An 18,656-nucleotide genomic window follows, 5' to 3' on the forward strand; every position below is an offset into this window, starting at 1 on the left:
AATTTTGTGAACGCTGATGAACGGTGAACGATGAGCTACAGTCATTTCATGCACATCTTTTACAATTGAATGCTATGCTATGGTATGCGATTTTAATGATATGCTATGAGATTTCATTGTAATGCTATGAGATTTGTATGCTCGGCTATGAGAAATTGAAATGAAGGGCTTAATAAAATGGTATGCTATGCTATGCTATGGTATGCTATGCGATTTGAACAAAAACGCCTCCATACACACAAGAGTTCGACACATTTGGAAGTTAAATAATAAAAAGCCAAAGTTAACCACTAATCTGCAATGTGAACATCTATTCTTTTAAATAAAAGCATTTATAACCCATGTTATATGCTGTACATGTGCTATGGTATGCTATGGTATGGTATGACGAATTATATTCAATGAGATTGTATGCTATGCTATGAGATTTCAATGCTATGCTATGAGATTTCAATGCTATGCTATGCTATAGTGTATGTTGTGAAAGATATTCTTGAACTGACTGTAACGCAGAGCGGAAACGGAGCGCAAACTGAACGGTAAACGCGCGGTGAACAATATGTGAACCCAAGATAAACTATTTTTTGGAGTGCCTCAGTAGTTATCATTTTATTGTGTTTCGTCGGTTATCAGAAAAAAATAGCTAACAACTACATGTCCAGTGCTGCTATCATGAAAGTTGACAAAACAATCCCATCCTTTGTCGTACATCTTATTCTGTAAATAATATCTATTCAATCCTATCATATACCATACCATTTGTTATTAAGAATAAGAGTTAAATAAAGCCAAATTACAATTCTATCAATAATTAATCGAATGTCTAATTAATACATAAAACCGAAAATCTTTAGAACGAGGTAACTTAAAAAACTGTGCATCGAAAATATAGTAATCGTACTAAATTACGTAAACAAACAAATAAGCGATTATATTTTTGTTTTCTTTAGATATGTGTATAATGAGAAATAAAACAGATAAAAAACTTTTATTTATTGCTTAAACGTTTACATAATTTGTTTCCCGTAATCATATAGTAATTAAATAAGTTTATTGGTAATCGGCTGATATGTTCTGCGATAAAAGTAATTACGTACGATTCGGAAAATTACGATTACTTTATAAATTACTTTTAAAAACATCGCATTTATTGATAAATCGTTTGGATTTATTGTTAATTTAAAAATTTTCACACATTTTCAGTTAGCTTACATTTCTTAGGTTGATCTGTTCAGTTTATTGTCGAGCATGGATACGTTTGTGATCGGATTTCGTAGTAATTATATGAATCGGGAAAAGTACACAAATACAACGCCCGTTTCTTATTTATAATATCTATATATGTGTCGTATCGTTCGTTGATTGGGTTCTTCTGTTTTTAGTAATAAATATAATTATTCAGATTCTGTCTAATTGACTTCAGAATTCAGGTAGCAAATTAAACATAATGATTTTATATACTGACAAATAATGATATTCTTTAACAACTTTAACAGTAAATACATGTAAATGTTATTTTGTATCTAGATCCGATTATCGTCTTACAAGGATAAAGAGCCGCACGTTTACCATGTAACATATTCTGAAACTGAAGATCAACGACATAACATTTCATATTCATATAATTTTGATAGGAATAATGTTCAAAGTGTCAAGTATCAGTATCTAATAAACATGATGATTGTACATAAAGATGTTTATTCTTTTTCCATTTTGATATAAGCCAAATTTAAGTACCATTTGTTTATGTGTATAGAAGTTATATAATTAAAATTGAAAACTTTTAAATCAAATGAGCACATTATTTTCATCTGTTTACAAAACTATGCCATCTGTTTGAATTTCAAGCTGTGAATGACAAACTTAAGAGATCAGGAAGGGAGTGGAAGATGTGCGTTGATGCATTGAACGGAGAGTTGATAGGATATGTCAATCCAGATAGTCCAATCGAACACCAATTCTTCACTCTTATTAAGATGCCTTATACTTTTGATTTGCTCACTCATTAATTTTCCCACATTATGCTAGGCAAATTCACATCCCTGGCAAATATTCACCTTTTTGTTGTTGGACTTAATTGGCTGCTTATGCTGACTGATTTATATGAAAGATGAATTAAAACAATTGGTACATCTTATTTATGGAATCTGAAATACTAGTAATCTAAAGAATAAAAATGCAATGACGTATCACTGAGTTAGGAGACATAAAAACAATCATCCTGCTAATGGATTAAATTCCTCAGCTTCTACTAGATATAACTTTACTTCATCATTACATGTTGTGTTTCAGTACTTGGCAGCCATATTAATAAAAGGCTATATTCCATAATTATTGCTGTTATAGTATTAGGTTTGTAGGCTTTAAGTTGATGTTTAAGTATGCTTTCTGCTTCTGAAATAGGTCAAAACATATTCGTCCTTGGATATTTCTGTTTGTGGGTCGTGGTACGATTGCACAGTAACATTAGTTTATTTTGTTTTAGTTACAAGGTAGGGATGTATTCTTATTCTCATGGTTATCTTATGACGTTATATCATGCACATACATAGGTTTAACAACAATTATAGTGTATAAATATACATTTTAACGATGTTTTAAACAATCTTTATTCAAAGATACCTGTTTAACACTATTGTTAGTTGTAAAGCGAAAGGTCGTTTTATTTCATCGTTTATTTTTTTATTATTTTTTTTGCATGAAATCATCAAGTTTATTGGCAAACAATTTCTAACGCCCCACTTTTATATACTTATTATTTACAACTTTTAGTCAGTTTTTTATGTCGTTGCCACTATCGACAGCTGTTTAAAATGCATAGCTGTTCATGTCAAAAAATTGTAACCGAGTAAGAAATTACTCGACCAAGACCGTTTTTGCTCGAAGGTGCTCGATGTGTTTCTCGGATGTGCTGGTTGTAAAAAAATAAAAACAATGTCGAAAAATACAGCGCATGTCTGCCCAAGAACCTTCGATGAGAAGTTGGCTTTATCCAAGCAGATCTCAGTTCACTATTGGTTTGATTCCTTTCACAATATTTGTTGTATATATTTTTAACCGTTAAAACTGAAGTCCTTATCAATAAACAACTTTTCCTAATTAATAAATTTCATCACAGATCGCCAGATTTTTTTTACAGACACCACTGAATCATTCTAAGGCCTGACCGGAAGTTCAATGCAACCGGAAGTGTTAAAGACTCACCATGAAGGCCAAAACGTCATGTAACGACACGTCAAATGACCGTTATATTAGGGTAGCTCACCTCTCTGATAGACCCCGTACAGCACGCGCAACTGCACAATTTTTATACCACATCAATGGCCTTTATGGGCTGAACGGTATTTAAAATCCAAGAGTGAGAAAATTCATCAGCATCTGCATTTCGCAGAACTAGACTACATAAAAAATGAAACAATCTTCCACAAAGGTTCTTTTTTTTTTACTAAATCATGGGATCTCTATGAGATGCTGTTAATAGTGCGAACGTGGGGCGTAAGAGGCATGACATATAATATTGAGATTTTTATATCTTAGGGTACCTGTACCTTCTTGATATTTTCATCACAATGGCAAATTTTCTAACAATTCTTCCTTCGCTTATAAATAACAAAATACAAAACACAATCCATGAGAAAGGGAATGCCAACATAAAGCATTCATGATCACTGATGTCAAGAATGATTAACTTGATCTTGCACCACATGCTGTCTACCAGCTGTACATAAAGTAATGAGGAAGGTTCATTTGAAGCTTGCATAGAATAATTTGCGTAGCGTTTAGATTGTAAAATAGTATCAAATAGTCTTATCAATAGTTTTGTACAGTACAATTAGATTTGCGTTTCATACATGTCTTAGACAAACCAAGATAACAATATCGATTATAGCATACTTAAGTGATTCTTTCTGAAACATATTTTAATGATCCACTAATAAAATAGATAAACATCACTGCAATATTAAACACAATTCCATTTTTTTTCTGTCAAAGAACATTATGCCAATGCCAATTCAAAAAGTTCATGTATTGCTTGATAACGTAATCAATTTTTCAGTCAGAGACAGTCTCAATGTATATTGAAAAATGTTTTCTTTACCTTGCGAGCTCTAAGGGAGATAAAAATTACATTAGTAATTTGTCAAAGTATTTTCATTTGTTTATAAATGACAAAACAAATACCACATTACATATAACAGTTGGCATTCATTCACGAAGGTTGATGTCAATAACAATGAATTTGTTCGAGCACCATACACATCAGTCAACTAGCTGCAAACACAGCCGTAACATAGATTTATTTGTAGTTGAAGCACGCAAAATGTTTTTAAATAAGCCTTCAGGTTTAGTAACGGTTTTTGACTTTTACACATTGCAATTTCTGTTGTAATCGTTTTTCTCAAGTTCTGAGTTTTTAATATCAATTTTGATATGATTATCTAGCAAATAATTTTCAAACTGGGAAATTATCAACCAATTATTATTAGGCACCTCTAATTATAGGCGTCAGTTATTTTTTGATAGAAAAATGGCGCATTTTCTTCAATGAAAGCTGATACATAGTTGAAATATATCGTTAAAATCTTTTGTAGCCAAACATTAAGTTTTTTATTTATTTTAAAGGTCTTAATGTTTAAAAAAGTAAAAAATAGCATGCAAAATCAGAAAAAACATAGCATATGCTTATGATGTGATAAACACTTAAAGATGCTGTAGTTTAACTATTTTTATTACGGTTATACAGTCTGATAATAAAGGCATTCGGTTAACTAAGTTGATTTTTAAGATAAACAAACATCATCTATACGAAAACTAATACATACTTACACTAATATAAATGTTGAACAAACATGAAATATTTATATCGTTAAAATATAAGCAATATTTAAGAATATTTTAAAAATATCAAAACATTGTAGCATGAGAGATATCCAGTTTAAGAACGAAGCATTCAGTTGGTCATTGGAGATATCAGAATTTTAAGCGTCATTTTGATTAATCACATGATAACAGAATAATGTAGCTAGGTACTTATGTTTGGAATCATACAAAAAGCGTAAATAAGGTAAGATTATTAAGACAAATGCGAAATATTATTATATGATAAAATGAAGGATTTCTATAATTTTGAATGAGGTGTATACTAAATAACATAACACAAGAGGATTGATTGATAGGTCTGATAAGTAGTTAAAAAAATTATTTTGATAATGGACCAATACAAAAAGAAACAGTCTAAAAAATGTTAAAAGAAACGACTAAACGCATGAATTAGGGGTAAAATTACATTTTTTTCTCTCCTTGAAATGGTCAATTATTAGGTTAGTTGCAAAATGAAAGTCAACCCGATGACGGCAAGACTTATCCAGCTGGTATATGTATTTGTATTTGCACCATTAGAAGTGCATGTTTGAGACGATTCTGCTGCCTTATTCTTTGTTTCTACAATCCATTGGTTCACAATCTTTTCAAGGACGTGTAACGGTAGAGATCCGACTTTAAGAACAGAAGCATGGAATTCTCTGATATCAAATTTTGAACCTTAAAGAAAAAAAATTAAAATTAAGTTCTATCATTTCTGTGCATTATTTTCACCATCAATGTTTATGTTGAGTTAAATGCAATTCAATTTTAGTTAAAAATTAAAATACAGACAAACGGAATTTTTTTTTGCCGAAATATGAATATGAAAATAACATTGAGTTTCAACAAAACTGAAAATTTTCATGACACTCTAGTGGTATAAAACATTACCCAATTCATCCTCAGCCTTTTTACGCAGTTCTTTAATTTTTAGTTCACCGATCTTGTATGCACACGCTTGACCCGGCCATGTGATATAACGGTCAATTTCGATGGCAATCATTTCTTCACTAAATGCAGTATAATTCAGCATATATTCTATAGCTTTTTCTCTTGTCCAGCTAAATTAAAAAAAAATATCCGTCATGTTTAATTATGAATAATAACAAAATACTATAATTGTACAAATATCTGGTTTTTAAAACTTCACAATAGATTAATTTAATTAAGCTTTATACACATCATACTTATAGTGATGCAAGCCAGTATCAACCACTAAACGACAGGCTCGGAATATTTCAGATCCATATCTTCCCATTCTGGAGAAAAAATAATTGTTCTCAAAAACTCATTATTGATTTATTAGCAGATGTAGAAATTAACGTTATAATTAAGAATATTCATGAAACGTTCATTTTTCTTACAAATCATAATCTGTCTTGTACAGTTTCATCTCTTCTCCTAAATACTCTGCATATAATGCCCAACCCTGAAAAATATAAAGAGAAATGAAATGAACGCATCTTTCTATATGCTAACCATAATATAGCAGCAAATCAGTGCCACATTGACACTATATTTATTTTTTTTCACCCTTGAATGTGTAAAAATTAAAGTGTAAAATTTAGAGATTAAAGTGTAAACGTGAAAACTATTAACATTTAAATGTAATTGTTAACATGTAAGAGCATTTCAGAGTAAATTTTACAGATTAACGTATAAAATTTTACAAAATTATGTGTACATTTAACACATTTTAAAATGTCAAAAGTACAAATTGAAGAACTGATAGTGTTCAAGCGAGTGGTTACAAAACACATTTACCTAATATGTTTTTATTTCGAGAAAATAGAATGATTACTCAATAGTGTTAAAGCGAGTGGTTATTTACAAAGCATACATACTAATTTCCAAAGATGCAATTTTATGGAATAATGATAAGAGACGATTTATTACAACGAGGTAATCAATGAATAGAAAGAGACTGGATAAGAAAGGAAATAAACTATATACACTTTCTATACCAAGTGCGGTGCATTGCCATAGAGAGTTATTTTGTAAATAATAAAAGCGATCTAAAGGCTTTCAATGTATCTATAAGGTTATTTGTTATAAGCTAATGGGTATTGAAAGTTGATTTTTTTTAGAAAGAATGTTGTGTTAAAGAAATACCATATACAGTTTATGTTATTGCGATATGCTTATTACCTCCACATACGACGTATAAAACGCGGCTTCCATAGGAATATTGAAGAAATGTCCAGTCATATATTTTCTAAAATCGGGATTTTTGACAGTCGACGCGACACTTATCTGAAAATTCAAACAAATCAAGTCAGCCTTACCTCAATATAAGCAGTATAAAATGGAGGAAGAAATGGTGGCTGAAAATATTTATCATCGAGGACATATCTACGATAGCCCGGAATCTCTGCAGTTAGCTGTATACCTGCCTAACAAAAAATGTGCAAATTTGATATTTTTATATTTGGATAAAACAAATCATAATTCAGTGTTTCCAACCTCTTGTTCTCATGTTATTCCGTAGTATTCTTTCCTCTTCTATAAAAATGTAAATGAGGGTTATTTAATATTTAATATGTATTGTCCGATATCTCAAAAGAATTCCACTAAAATACTGTAGTGAAATGAACATTGCATCCTTTTAAGGTACTCTTCCAGGTTTGAAATATCGAATTTCAACCTCTGAATCTATTTTTAAAGTGCATCACGGTAGGTTAGGAACTGTTGGGATTTGTAACGACGAGCAGATAAGAACTATCAAAGTTTTGAAAAAAAAAAGAAGAGAAAAGTTGCATGGGGCCAGATCTGGACAGTGTGGTAAGGCGGTGACCTTCTCCGACTTCAAAAATTGCATCACATACTCAGATGGATATGATTGGGCATTATCATTTAGTAAACGGACATGCCGAAATACTGACATATGACAATATTTCTTGAGGGTTTTTTAATCATTATATCTCGCCAATATTGACCGGTAACACATTTATCTTTTGGCACTGGAATTTGTAAGGCTATACCAATACATGAGAAGAATATACAAATAAGGAGTTTTCTTCGTGCTTCTACCGCGATTAGGTAGCCAAATTTTGCTTCAAATATTTCTTACTGGTTCAAAATAGTGTACCCATGTTTAACCAACAGTAACATTATTTGGAAGTAGTTTTTGATAGAATTTGGGAAACAGTTTTAGCATTTGCTTAGCGGTTTGTACTCGTGCCCGTTATTTGTAATCGGTCAATATATTCGGTATCAATCTGGCAGAAATCTTCCGAATTTTCAGGAAACGCTTCAAAATAAAATGCTCCCGCGATGACAACATGCAAACAGCTTTGGCAATATAAAAAAAATCGTGTATCTGTCATCACTTTCAATTAATTCTTTGACATTTGCGACATTTGCCTTGCCTATTACAGTTACTGGTCGGCCAGATTGTATTTAATCTTTGACGGACTGTGTGCCAGTGAGAAATTTCTTTACCCACCTACAAACTTTTTCAGGATATACCTTATCGATTAAGTAGTCCGAAGGTATATACTTTCGAATGCTCACTAGTCCGAAGGTTCATTAGTTCGAATGCATCACATGGTTGTAATTTCATACAGCAATTTTTCACTCTGAGTGGGGAACATTAATTCAGCTGTGTCCGTTCGATTGTCTATATGTCATTCTGTTTGTTCGTGTCCGGTTATTATAAATTATATAGTGAACTTTAAAATAAAAAAATGCCTGACCTGACAAAAAACTTTTTTGATCTTTCTATTCAAATTTTTGTAGGATATTAAATTATATATTTTTACAAGTTGATTGTAGGGTTTTTTTGTGGCAAAACGATCGTACTCGATAAAACATCGTTTAATTACTAAAGATGTTATTTTTAAACATTTTTATGTAACTTATCAACACATCCGTACCTATCATAAAAATTGACGTGCTTACAAATAGATGATACTCGATAAAATATCGTTCTAATTCCCAAAGATTTTATTTTAAAACAATTTTATTGTAACTTTCCAACGCATCTGTAATACATGTATCATTAAAAATGACATGCTTAAAAACAGATCATAAAGTAAACGTACTTGTAAGAGTTTCCAATTTTCTGATGTGTGTGTGTGAGAGAGAGAGAGAGAGAGAGAGAGAGAGAGAGAGAGAGAGAGAGAGATTGTTAGATAACTTTTAAAATCCTGTTTAAAACAGATGTTTTTATCAATGACTTTATCGTTGTTATTTGAGAATTACATCACTCTCATTCTTAAATTTAATGAGTTCTAAGCAATCAACTTATTATTCCCATTCGAAAAACTGTAGTTCGAAAATATATTATTCCTAAATAGAAATAACATCAATGCGCAACAAAAATCAAATTAAGGAGGCAGAAATCTGAATACAAAAAAAGTTATAATACATACAGGTACATACAAAAAATAATATTACAGATCTATTTAGAGAAAACAAATCATACTAATATTAAAGAACTCTTTTTTCTTAGTATTCTGTTTTCTAAACCTCCAAGAACTTGTTCAGGTGAAAATTATTAATCAAATCGGACCCTTTTAGCTATTTCAACCTTCACAGCTTTTTCTGCATCGAGTTTGGGACAGTCACTTTTGAACTTCGGACTAGTGGGCCTTCGAACTACTAGACTGGCTACTGGGCAGACCTCATCTAATCAGAACAATAAACTTCAGTGATATTATGCATAACCAAATGGCCGAGTTTTTGCGGACTTTCACATAAGCTCTATTACTTGCATTATTCTCAACTTATTTTTCTCAACCAGAACAATGGTTCTCAACCATTTTTCAACAGCGGCCCACAACTGGCTCTATTGAAATGTCTATGGTTTAAAAACTTTCCGGAACTGAATAATTGTGTTTATAACGTTTGAAAGATATTGAATATAGCTATTCAAGAGTTAAATCATCCACCAAATAGTTCAAAATGTTATAATATTGCACTGTGGTTCAGTTCACATTACATATTAAACAGTCCTCGTAAATTGTCCTTCTATTCAAAACAAACGCATTTTTAAAAACATTTTCAAAACAAATATACTTAATCTGAACAAGGATGTTTACAAAAAAGTAAACAACTTTTCCAAACGTGAATTCAACGAAGGTATGATTTTATGTCAAGAAAAAGATTCACCTGCAAATGATGACCAGGAAGTGTTTCATGAATAAGTAAAGCCATGAAGTCAATTTTTACGCTGTAAAAAATGGAAGGAAATAAGACAAATCATTATCACAAATAGTTAACCGGCTACTGCTGCTCTGTCTGTGTTTTTCCATGCATGTTCATCAGCGCATTTTTCTCTCCAAACAAAACTAACACAAATAGAATCAAAATAATAGAATTATAGAATAAATTATAAAATAAATAAATAAATAAATAAATAAATAGATAAATAAATAAATAAATAAATAATAGAATTATTCTAATTTGCAACTTTTATGCAATGAAGTAAAATTTGATTTTGATTTTAGGACACTTGTCCTTATTTTGATTGAAGGTAAGAAACACATGTTTACTTTGTGACTTCAAATAAGACATCATTTTGTATTTCGCGCACTCACGATTGGTTTGGACGATGGACGTTCACTTGAAAAACTCCCGGTCGAGAGCCATCTGGCGGACCTGGTATGTACTGACCGGAAACGCCATCATTAGGATTTGGTTCCACACTTTTAATACAAAATCACAAAATGACAAAGGTAGCGATTTGATATTTCCAAACCAACAAAGCGTTTATTTAGAGAATTTAATTAGTTATAGTAAATGTATGAAATGTGCAAATACTCACTTAACAGGCAAATTTGGTAGATCTTTAAAATATGCTGATAATTTTGGTTCAATATCATTTTTAATAGCGTCACTGTACCACTGCACAATTTCATCCTGATATACGAAACATATTAACATAAATTAGTCAGAAATAATTAAATCTATAAATATCTGTATGTATGTGTATTTAAGTTAATGTATCAAACAGATATATCTTACACCAGTCTGCAAATAAAAAGAAGGGTCACTTCTGATGTTATCAAAAAACTCTTTCACGGATCCCTGATGGTTGAGTTTTGCCATAACCTTAGAAATAAATAAAATGTTTTCAAAATGAAATTGAGACCAAAATACTTTAGTAATCTTTATCATAATATTTTGGTCATCTGTTAAATCAAAAATATATGAAAAGTTGATATATATATATATATATATATATATATATATATATATATATATATATATATATATATATATATATGGTGTTCCAGAATTTAGAATACGTTATGATAACAATTATTGTTGTCCTACAACATTAAAAGTAAACATGTACCTGATGATAATAAAAGAAATTTAATTTTTCGACTAAAGTAATAGATGTCTCATTACATTGTTGCTTTTATAACGATATTCAGTTGATATTGTTATACTGGAATTAAATTTTTCCACCACGTTTTTAAACAAATTTGTTATTTACAAAGCTATTAAAATCATTTAAATTTGGCTTATTTCAACCATTCAGAAAACTTACTTTTTTCATTTCCGATGATATTCTTTCTACTTCTTGAAGACCTTTGTTGTGGACTTCTTCAGGTGTCATATCCAAAGAAAGATGCCATCGCAGACATGCTCTGTAAAATGCTGCTCCATTATCCCAGCTATTTACTCCTAAACCGGCTCTTAGATGATTGAAGTAAACCTTAGAAGTGAAATGTTATTTTCTTTAACAGTTAATCCTTATTTTGACTAAATCCGAGAAAAAAAATATTATGACATCAAACAGGAATGAAAATTATGAAAAAATGTCCTACATTTTCAAGATACTGCTTTAATTCTGATAGTTTCTGGATGATTTTCTCAACAGCTGATTTTGCCTTTTCTCGAAGGTCTGTTCTAAAATCAAATATCGTAATAGTAAACTATCATTGATTTTATTGCATTAGACATCACATGTAGACGTTTGACATTGATACAAGAGTAAACATGGGGAAAATACAAAATTTAAAACCTTATTTATCCTCGTGATCCCCCCCACCCTACTTTTACATTAGTTTCAAAATATATAGTCAACCGTTAACGTAGTTGAATTTTCATAACAATCACAGCTAAATGTACCCTAAGCTTCATAATTACTTATGTCAGATAAAGAATAAACATTAGCCTCTTTTACCGTTTTATTGACCATTATAATTTTGTAATAAAATAATGTTGTTTCAGGGATATGACATATATTTTTACTAATTATATACTAACAAAAGTAGAAAGTGAAAATTTATTGATATCAAAGTGAAAGTGCTCATATCTCAATTATGTCTATGCTAACGATTTTACGATTAAATCTACATTAAATCAATGGTGGAATTATGTGATAACAGTAAAAAAAAATATTCACTAAAGGAACCTTAACATTGTAAGAGGATGAATCACCTCAAAAACGATAAAGTATAAGGAAAACCTAATATAGAAATATTTACACTGCTTTAAACAACCACTATTCACTGTTCTTGATACACTGTAATACATTTTGGTGTCTTCGGTATTTTGATTTACTATACATTGAAAAATAGCTAACATGTAAACGCTTAAAGAAAAAAGTATATTCAATAAAATAATACACAACAATACTAGCTGCTATTTTTGATACACTACGAGTTATATATTTGGGTATAGTTAGCTATTAATCTGATTTATTTTATATTGCAAATGGCTAGCTTCATAACACCAAGCAAAAATGAAAAAAAAAATGAAAAATAAAATGAGCTTCTAAAAATGTTTCATTCTAAAAGAGCAACTTGCGTTGGCATGGTATAAAGTGCAGAGAGAGAGAGAGAGAGAGAGAGAGAGAGAGAGAGAGAGAGAGAGAGAGAGTTATGTGTTTGATAAAAAAAACGTAATTATGGTCTTACTTTTTAGAATCGGTAATAGTTTGCAATTCCGACAATTGATCCAGCAATGGCTTGTAATATGGAAAGGTTGTTGTATTGTAGCTAGTTAGTAACTTTTCAATTTGTCCAGGAACTCTGCTCTGTAACGTGCAATTTGTCGTGACCAAATCAGTATGTTTTCAAGTAAGTTAAGAAAAATATATCAGCCCATTTGATAAGTATTTTTTTCCTTGTTATTCCAGACCCCAATCACAATGCATTATACGAATTTCAAGTCTACGTACGTAAATATGTTTTACTTTTTTCCGGTCCCTAATTATAATGTAATACAAATTTCAATTATCTATACCTACCACTGACACTCTATGGTAAGTGTGGCCTTTCTCTATTGATTTATTGAATCTCCCTATCATATCATCAATCTGAAGGGAAAAAAACAACAAGAGAGGAACAGCAACTTCTAAATTCTCAAAAACAAGAAACAAAACAATCAAGATTGAATGAAAAGATTCAATAGTGGCTTTTATTACTGGCCTGGCATATTTAATGTATTCTGCGACAGATACAAGGTATATCCCACTTTTGAAAATATCTAAATATCTAATCCATGCGCATATTTACTCCCTGTTTCATCAATAAATATATACCATCTGCTGCAGAAAAAAACCCCTCATTAGCATTTACCTGAGTAGGATGTAGTTCTAATCTTCTGATGTAGTTCTCATAGTTACCGACTGTATCAAAAGGCGTTATTTTGGGGAGGTACGTGGGGTCGATTTGTGGACCCTCCAGAAAGTGAATTGGGTTAAGGGCGTTGTAACTGTATTATCGATTAAACAATAAACGTTTAAGATAAGCGTGGAAATAATTTTGTTTCGAGATTTTGAAGCTATGAGGTGTTTAAGAGTTTTTATTTCTATACAGCAATTTTTTCTCTGGATTTTATCTGTATTCTTACTTACCATAAATGAAATCAACATCACGCGTACGTAATTCACTTTAACTTTATTTCATATTCACTATGCATATAATTTAAACACACGCATCAAACACGAGGACGCAAAACTTTCGAAAGTTATATTCAGATGTACGTTTACCATGTGAACTTCGTTGGACGTCAACACAAAATGTTCACTAAATTTTTTTATCCACAAAAACCAAATCAAATGAAAAAATATAAACGCTAACGTTTCTTTTATGTTAAATAAATAGCAGAAAATTCTTACAAAGACACGCATTCAATATCTGAATCCTTTTAAACAAGTAAAACAATACTAGTATATTATACTTACTCTTTCCAATCATTGCCTTGAACAATCGTTGACAGTGAATCGTTAAAGACATCATAATCTATCTTCTCTTTTGCTTCAAGTTGGTTGTAATTGACGTTCTGTTTCAATCGACTTAGTAAACTAAAACATTTGTTCTAAAAAATAAAAATTACATTCATATATACTAACTTTACTGATGCAAATGTAATGCTTAGATGAGAACACTTATATATTCATAAGCAAGTATCGAGGAAATTTAACCACACCTACATTGTTGTAGCATCAGGAGGAGCCCGTTGGGGGCTGCCCCCTCATTTTTTCTAGCAGCAAACATTTTCCGAAATTTACATATATATAAAAAGAAACTATTATGGGTAACACCCTCCCCCCTTCAACTTTTATGGAAGCAGGCAGAAATATAAGTGAAAAAATGTGAAAATTAGATATACCCTCCTTCCCCATAAAATTAGGATTTTCATGATTTTCAACTTTTCATTTTTTTGGCTTGTCAAGAATTTTTGGATAGGTCAGCCTGCCTCACACATTCAGTAAAGATGCTTTTAAACATTCGTTCATATTTCTTTGCTCATGTATATAACTTTTACAATTTTAAATTTTATTTTTTTTTTCTCTTAAAAGCCGACTTTTCTCTCTTCGTTTTATTTTTAACGTACATATTCCTCCTCAAATCCAGAATAAGCATAGTTCTCCACTTGGTCGTTATACTTGTAGAGACCAATAGTGGTGGTGTATTCCGGGGAGCGCTGAAGTCTCCATTCCCCGTATTCCTTCTGCAGAGCAGCGAGTTCAGATGCAGAAGACGAACATAAACCTATGAATGTATAATGATAGGTCAAATTGTTACTAATACGATTGCTAATGACGTCACGTAAAGTCCAATCTTATATTTGTGTTTTGCATCCACAAATCAACTGTACATCTACTGTTCAGATCTACAGTGACCCGCTTCATATGGGCAAACATGTATGTTTTCTCCTCTGTAATAAATGAATTACGACCCGATAAGTTAAAAAAAATTGACTTCATTTTATTTACTTAAATCAATATATTATCAAAGCAAACACGATAAAAATTCACTTAGAGTAATGTAAACAGGGAAATATTTGCCCCCTTTTTTCGCCCCTTTCGTCTTGTTGTCAGCAGGCGAATTAGATTGGGCGAATTCCTATGTCTCAAACAATCTGTCTTTAGTCACATTTCTGTCTAGGCAAAATCAAGACGGGGGCAACCGTTTGCATATGAAAAAGGGCGATAACATCATAGGGGGAAACTCACCCTGTATACAGTATCACACCACAGCCAGTTTCAACAAATATTCAATTTGTATTAAAAGACTTTTCGAAGACTACAAATGACACCAACTCAATATAGTCTCTTTCTCTCTCGCAGGTGTACTACGCACCCCCACCCCCCAACTCTAACAGGATAGAATAGTCATATCTGGCGGACAGTTTGTGGATTACCTCATTTTAATTGAATATTATTTTGTTTGGGGGGATGAGTCTGCCCAATAAGAGCCTATCATAACCTCCTTGACTTCGAGTATTGATTATGCCAATTTTATGTGTCACTGAAAAATGTTCATGTTTAAAATTGTAATGCAGAAGGCGTTATAACCGGTATGTAAAACTTGAACCCGGCATTTAAAAATATTTTAACAAAAAGATTTCAACATGTAAGCAAGGAACTAGCGTGCTATCTATAAAACGTACCATTGCAATCATCAGGCATCCCTTGTTATATTGTATGTTTACACAAAGAACAAGCATGGATATATTTTAGTTTCTCATTCTGTGTTAATTGGCTGTGTTTTTAATAGCTGAAGCACAATTAACAAGGTAAAGGAAATTAACTGTCATATTATTCGGGACTTGGCTGTCATAATCTAAAAGAAATTATTCTGCGACCTGGTTAGGTAAAGAGGTGAATTTCCTCACTTTTATAATGCAACGACCGACACATTACAAAATAAACATATCTAAAATGATGCAGTTTTTAAAATCAGATTAAGAATGTAAACTTCGGAATTTTCATTATTCAAAGGCAATTATCTAGAAGAATATGTCATTATTTTATAATCATAAGATTCAATATCGATGAAAAATAAAGCATTTTAACGAATTGTTGAATGCTTATACGTATGTAAATGCGGCTTACAACTGAAAATCAAAGAAAATTTAATGCTGAAAATATTTAGAAAGATATCTTTCAAATTCATAGTACAGCATGGTACAGTTGGGTAGAGTGCTGTTCAGTGTCATTGTACATCAAAATTTGGCGTTCAGTGGGGTATTGTGCTAATCAGTGCCCTGTATCGTGGCGTACAGTGAAAGTCAGCGAAAGACACAGTGAGAAACAGTCCATGGATAGTAGATGTCAAACAATGTCAGTCGATTTTTCATTGAATATAGTAGTGCGTGATACCATTTTTATGACTTCATGTACACGCAATCGACCCTAAAGAGATTTGTTAAGCATTTGACAAGGTTAAATAGGCAAAAACTTTGTTAAAAATCATTTATTTATTCATTATCTGATACAAAAGCTGTGGTAATGACATTTCGAATGGTTACTTTAAATTTATTGTAAAAAAGAAAAAAAGCACTTGCTTCGGGTAAAGAGGGTTTCAAAATTTCTCATTCTTTCATAAATCGCAGCCTCGTCACTTAAAATTTATTGAAATGAGTAAAAAAAAACGAAAGTTTAAAAATAGATAACAAAATATATATTACTTCAAAAAACCAAAACACAAATAGGAAATAAGGCATGTAATATATAATTAAAGAATGATTGAACATGAGCTTGCAGCAACAACGCAGTAACATTATCAAAAATTCTCTTTAAAAGTTTTATAAACCTTCTACAGCAAATCGTTCTCTTTCGTTTGCACATCCAAAGAAAAAGTACCAACTTGCAAAAACTGCAATAATTATCCTTCGTTTACAGTTATACAGATATACAACTCATACCTTGTCTAATCAGAAACACAAGGCCAACCAAAGCGCATTTCCACCACGACTCCATTTCTGTAGGTAGACCCGACTCGTTACCTTTCTCACTTCAGTAGGTCAAGCAGCAGCAATAATTGACGGAACTTGTTTCAAATACAGGTAGGAAGGCTCGTAAATGTAAATCCACTGCACGCTTCATTAAACTTAAAAGTTGCCGGCACATACAATAGCAGACGACTCGATAAATAGTGACAATGTTTATGTAACACAGATAGCTGCTTTTATTCTAGACGGATACTGAGAAGATATCTGGAGCACCTATATCCGAAGGGTTCATGCATAATGTCATCATATTACTCAAGAAAAAATGTGTCTTAATACCATATGATAGGAAGTACTTATTGTAAGTTCTGAAGCACTAAATTTCACAAACAAATTGCCTTACTTAAATAATTTTTTTTATCAAAAATATGTAATTAAGTATTTGAAATATATGTATCATTTGAAATTATAAACGTGTTATCAGTTTCACGTGACAAAAGCTGGGAAAATACTAATAACTATGATTTCTGTAAATGTGTAGTCCAATAGAAAATTTAAATTCTCTGATCTCAGATGTATGCATTGTTATATTTAGCATTAATTTGTTTTTCTATCACTTCTAGTAAAAATGCAATTCAACAAATTATTAACATTCTGAGAAAAGAGGGTTTTTTTTTCTCATGAATTATATATTATTATTCATTTGAGTGATATGGATTTGAACTTGAAACACGGAAACATATTGTTAATGTTTTAGAATTTCAGAGACATTTCAAAAACAATAGAGGGAACTTTTTATGATGTCTTAATCTACTGCAATTTGAAATTCTGGTTATATAATCTTAAATGACTGATCATATGCATGTCATGTCTAAAATGTTAATCGAATACGTCCAATGGCGACCCAATTGCAATATTGTTGTTAAATATACTAGCGGAAAAAAGAAACTGTGCATTATAAAATTTAGTATAATTTTTCTTTATCTATTGTTTGCATTTATAAAATTTGAACAATCGATAATGGTAATGTTTTTGACAATATCGGATGGTAACCGTCCGGGTGCACGGACTTCATGGTTAGTGATCACCTGTTGTTTATTGAAGAAAGATACTTTGGAGTTCATCGAAACACCATCCAGTCATTATGGAGACGTTTTCAACAATCTGGCAACACTCAGGATCGACCGCGCTCTGGGCGACCTCGTGTGACGTCACGTCAACAGGACAACCACATTAGACTTGTGCATCTGAGAAATCGTTTCCAGACAGCAAGTTTGACTGCCCGTAGCATTCCAGGGCTTCGACGAATTAGTCTAAGAACTGTGCGTAATCGTCTGCGCGAGCAAAACATCAGACCAAGATGCCCAGCGGTGCGCCCAGTACTGCTTCAACGTCATCGTATCGCCAGACTAGCGTGGTGCACACGACATCTGCGATTCAGTACACAGGACTGGGCCAATATTCTGTTCACTGATGAATCCAGATATCATTTGGATAGCAGTGACGGCCGTTGTAGGGTGTATCGTCGCGTTGGTGAGCGTTACCAGGACGCTTGTGTTGTGCAACGTCGACAATGTGGTGGAGGTAGCGTTATGGTGTAGGGTGGAATATCAGCACGTGGAAGGACCCCTCTACAAATTGTCAATGGAAATCTC

General features: G+C 31.8%; 1 protein-coding gene across 2 annotated transcripts; it reads right to left on the reverse strand.

Annotated features, from left to right (window-relative positions):
- Positions 1 to 4,324: 4,324 nt before the first annotated feature.
- On the reverse strand, positions 4,325 to 17,228 carry LOC105326091 (uncharacterized). Of its 2 annotated transcripts, none has more exons than XM_034472464.2 (17): positions 16,978 to 17,228; positions 14,662 to 14,819; positions 14,009 to 14,142; positions 13,401 to 13,536; positions 13,070 to 13,138; positions 12,738 to 12,856; positions 11,643 to 11,724; positions 11,363 to 11,530; positions 10,831 to 10,917; positions 10,631 to 10,725; positions 10,404 to 10,511; positions 9,976 to 10,036; positions 7,149 to 7,256; positions 6,228 to 6,292; positions 6,051 to 6,122; positions 5,755 to 5,924; positions 4,325 to 5,541 (listed from the first exon to the last, which is right to left on the reverse strand). In XM_034472464.2, exons 1-17 carry the CDS (start codon positions 17,030 to 17,032, stop codon positions 5,318 to 5,320), a joined length of 1,911 nt encoding a protein of 636 aa, XP_034328355.2. In that variant the 5' UTR covers positions 17,033 to 17,228; the 3' UTR covers positions 4,325 to 5,317. The 2 variants fall into 2 exon arrangements, with proteins under 2 accessions (XP_034328355.2, XP_034328356.2); XM_034472465.2 differs by lacking the exon at positions 7,149 to 7,256 and adding an exon at positions 7,012 to 7,116 and having other exon boundaries at positions 16,978 to 17,225.
- Between the last annotated feature and the right edge of the window lie 1,428 nt (positions 17,229 to 18,656).

Source organism: Magallana gigas, chromosome 8, assembly GCF_963853765.1.
Source record: "Magallana gigas chromosome 8, xbMagGiga1.1, whole genome shotgun sequence".
NCBI lineage: Eukaryota > Metazoa > Mollusca > Bivalvia > Ostreida > Ostreidae > Magallana > Magallana gigas.

What these genes read in the sequence shown, in the direction of transcription:
- LOC105326091 (XM_034472464.2), bottom strand. Translation starts at nt 17,032, where the DNA reads ATGGAGTCGTGGTGGAAATGCGCTTTGGTTGGCCTTGTGTTTCTGATT. An exon ending in CAAGGCAATGATTGGAAAGA is followed by an intron (nt 13,537 to 14,008) that starts GTAAGTATAATA and finishes TCGATAATACAG; the next exon opens with TTACAACGCCCTTAACCCAA. An exon ending in TATCATCGGAAATGAAAAAA is followed by an intron (nt 10,918 to 11,362) that starts GTAAGTTTTCTG and finishes TTTATTTCTAAG; the next exon opens with GTTATGGCAAAACTCAACCA.